The 2,128-nt window shown below is 48.9% G+C and overlaps 1 protein-coding gene across 1 annotated transcript; it reads right to left on the reverse strand.

Moving 5' to 3' along the window:
- On the reverse strand, window positions 256-916 carry LOC8064776 (CASP-like protein 1U2). The gene is made up of 2 exons (XM_002450788.1): window positions 699-916; window positions 256-607 (listed from the first exon to the last, which is right to left on the reverse strand). Exons 1-2 carry the CDS (start codon window positions 914-916, stop codon window positions 256-258), a joined length of 570 nt encoding a protein of 189 aa, XP_002450833.1.

Below are 2,128 nucleotides of genomic sequence, written 5' to 3' on the forward strand. Positions count from 1 at the left end.
AAGAAAAATATTTCAGTATTTCAAAATGCAACTGTCAGATTGGAAATTATATATGTTGCAAGGATTAATAAGACACATACATTTCATCACACTTTCGCCATTGAATCGTGAATTGTTTCAATACATCCAAGAATAAAAACAAGCCGAGGAAATGTTGATCTAAAATAATAGTGAGGTAGTACATCGGCAACAAGAGATTGTGCGTAACACAAGTAGCGACCGCCGCTGAATATGTACGTGAAGAGGTCTAATTAGCTAGCTTGACGGATGGGGCCACACTGAGCAGGGCAGCGCCACGTCCTTTGCGACGGCGGCAAGGACGGCGGAGAGGCTGGCGGCCAAAGAGATGATCTTGGACCTCTGCACCTGCTCGCAGAAGTGCCCGGCGGCGCCGGTGCAGGCGCTGATCTGAGGGCCGTAGGCCATCACCGCCGCGAACACCGCGCCGGTGGCCGAGTAGAGCAGCATCTGCACGGCGACGTCGACGACGACCAGGACGACACGGGGGATCATAGGCGCATCCTCGACGTCGTCGCCCTTGCCGACCTGCACGTAGATCGCGGCCACCTCCAGGATCGTCGCTGCAATGTTGGATCCTACAAGGTATCTGAAACCGGTGCAGAGGTCAAAAATTACTGCAAGAATGCATGCAAACGTAGGTGAAAGCTGTGAAACGCAACGACATGGACAGTCCTTACATGAAGGGCTGGTAGTCCTTGAAGGTGACGGTGGTGGCCGTGGCGCCGTCGAGGCCGTAGATGGTGCACTCGCTCGCGGTGGCCATGAGGACCGCCGAGGTGAGCGCCAGGGCCAGCGTGATCAGGCGCAGCAGCAGGGTCACCGCCTTGGAACCGTTTGCTGGCGGCGCCACGTCGTCGTCCATCACATGGCAGCCGGAATCGTCGGAACCGAACATTGCGACGCGCGCTGAGGCTGAGCGAATGAATGAAGATGAACATTGCGACTAGCTTTTGTTATGAATGACGAGAAAGGGAATGAACTTAACAGGCAATGAGAAAAATTAATGGAAAGGAGCACCGGAGGAGATCACATTGTTATATATAGCAAGTATTATGGGGATCCTGCTGCCTCGCTAATCGAAAAGTGACATGGTATAAGTATAGTATGTACGATGTATATAACGCAATTTATATGGATTGATGGATCCACTAGTTACATATACAGAACAGAAATTCAAGTATAACATTCTTTTGACGCCAGGATAACATGGGCCCATGCGGCTGTGCCTTTGTAAATTAATCTTCATTAGTAAAAGTGCCTGTCGACGAAAGCTAGTCGGCAGTCTATCTTGGCGTATACCCACGGTAGTAGTTTATCGGTAGACGGTGCGCAAGCTACGAACTTAATGGTGACGCAAGACACAGACAAGGTTTTTATCTAGGTTCGGCCGCCGTGTGGGCGTAATACCTACGTCCTGCGTCTAATTGTATTGGATTGTGTTGAGATGAATTGCCTAGGGGTCCCTTGCCTCTCCTTATATAGTCCAGAGGGCATGGTTACAGATCTGGAAACTAATACTAGTCGGTTACAATTGCCATAGATAGTACGATATCAATTCCTATTCTAACCGACTAGAATCCGGCTTGATCTCCATGTCTTGTTTCCTTGCGCGAAACTCCGAGCAGTTGCATCAAGCCTTCGGACTATCCTCGTGATGGGCCAAGCCTCCTGGCCCAAGTCTAGCCGTAAGGGTATAGGGGTTTATACACCCACAGCTAGTCCCCGAGCACCGTGTATTGTGATGTAACACGCCGTCTTGAGCTTCTTCGATCAGTGAGGCTTGACGTCTTCAACAAGCAGAAAAATCGCTCAAATAGTTGTAACGGTATTTTGACCAACTCAAAAGACAGTTGATCAACATTGACATCGAAGAAGCAGGTTGTTCGAAGAATGCATGGTGTTCTAAATTTAAAAAGATTTCTTTCCTGGTGATGTGTGCCCACTTTACTTTTCTGAAAAGTATAGACCTCAAAAGAACAAGCATATTCACCGCAAGGTGAAGTGTGCCCACTTAGTCCCCAAGCCTAGTAGTAGGTGGCGTAGACACGTGGTGCCAGGGTCAGAAAAGTCTTCATAGAAATTTCAAAACTATGATGCATCGTACCGA

Source organism: Sorghum bicolor, chromosome 5, assembly GCF_000003195.3.
Source record: "Sorghum bicolor cultivar BTx623 chromosome 5, Sorghum_bicolor_NCBIv3, whole genome shotgun sequence".
In the NCBI taxonomy this organism is placed as follows: domain Eukaryota; kingdom Viridiplantae; phylum Streptophyta; class Magnoliopsida; order Poales; family Poaceae; genus Sorghum; species Sorghum bicolor.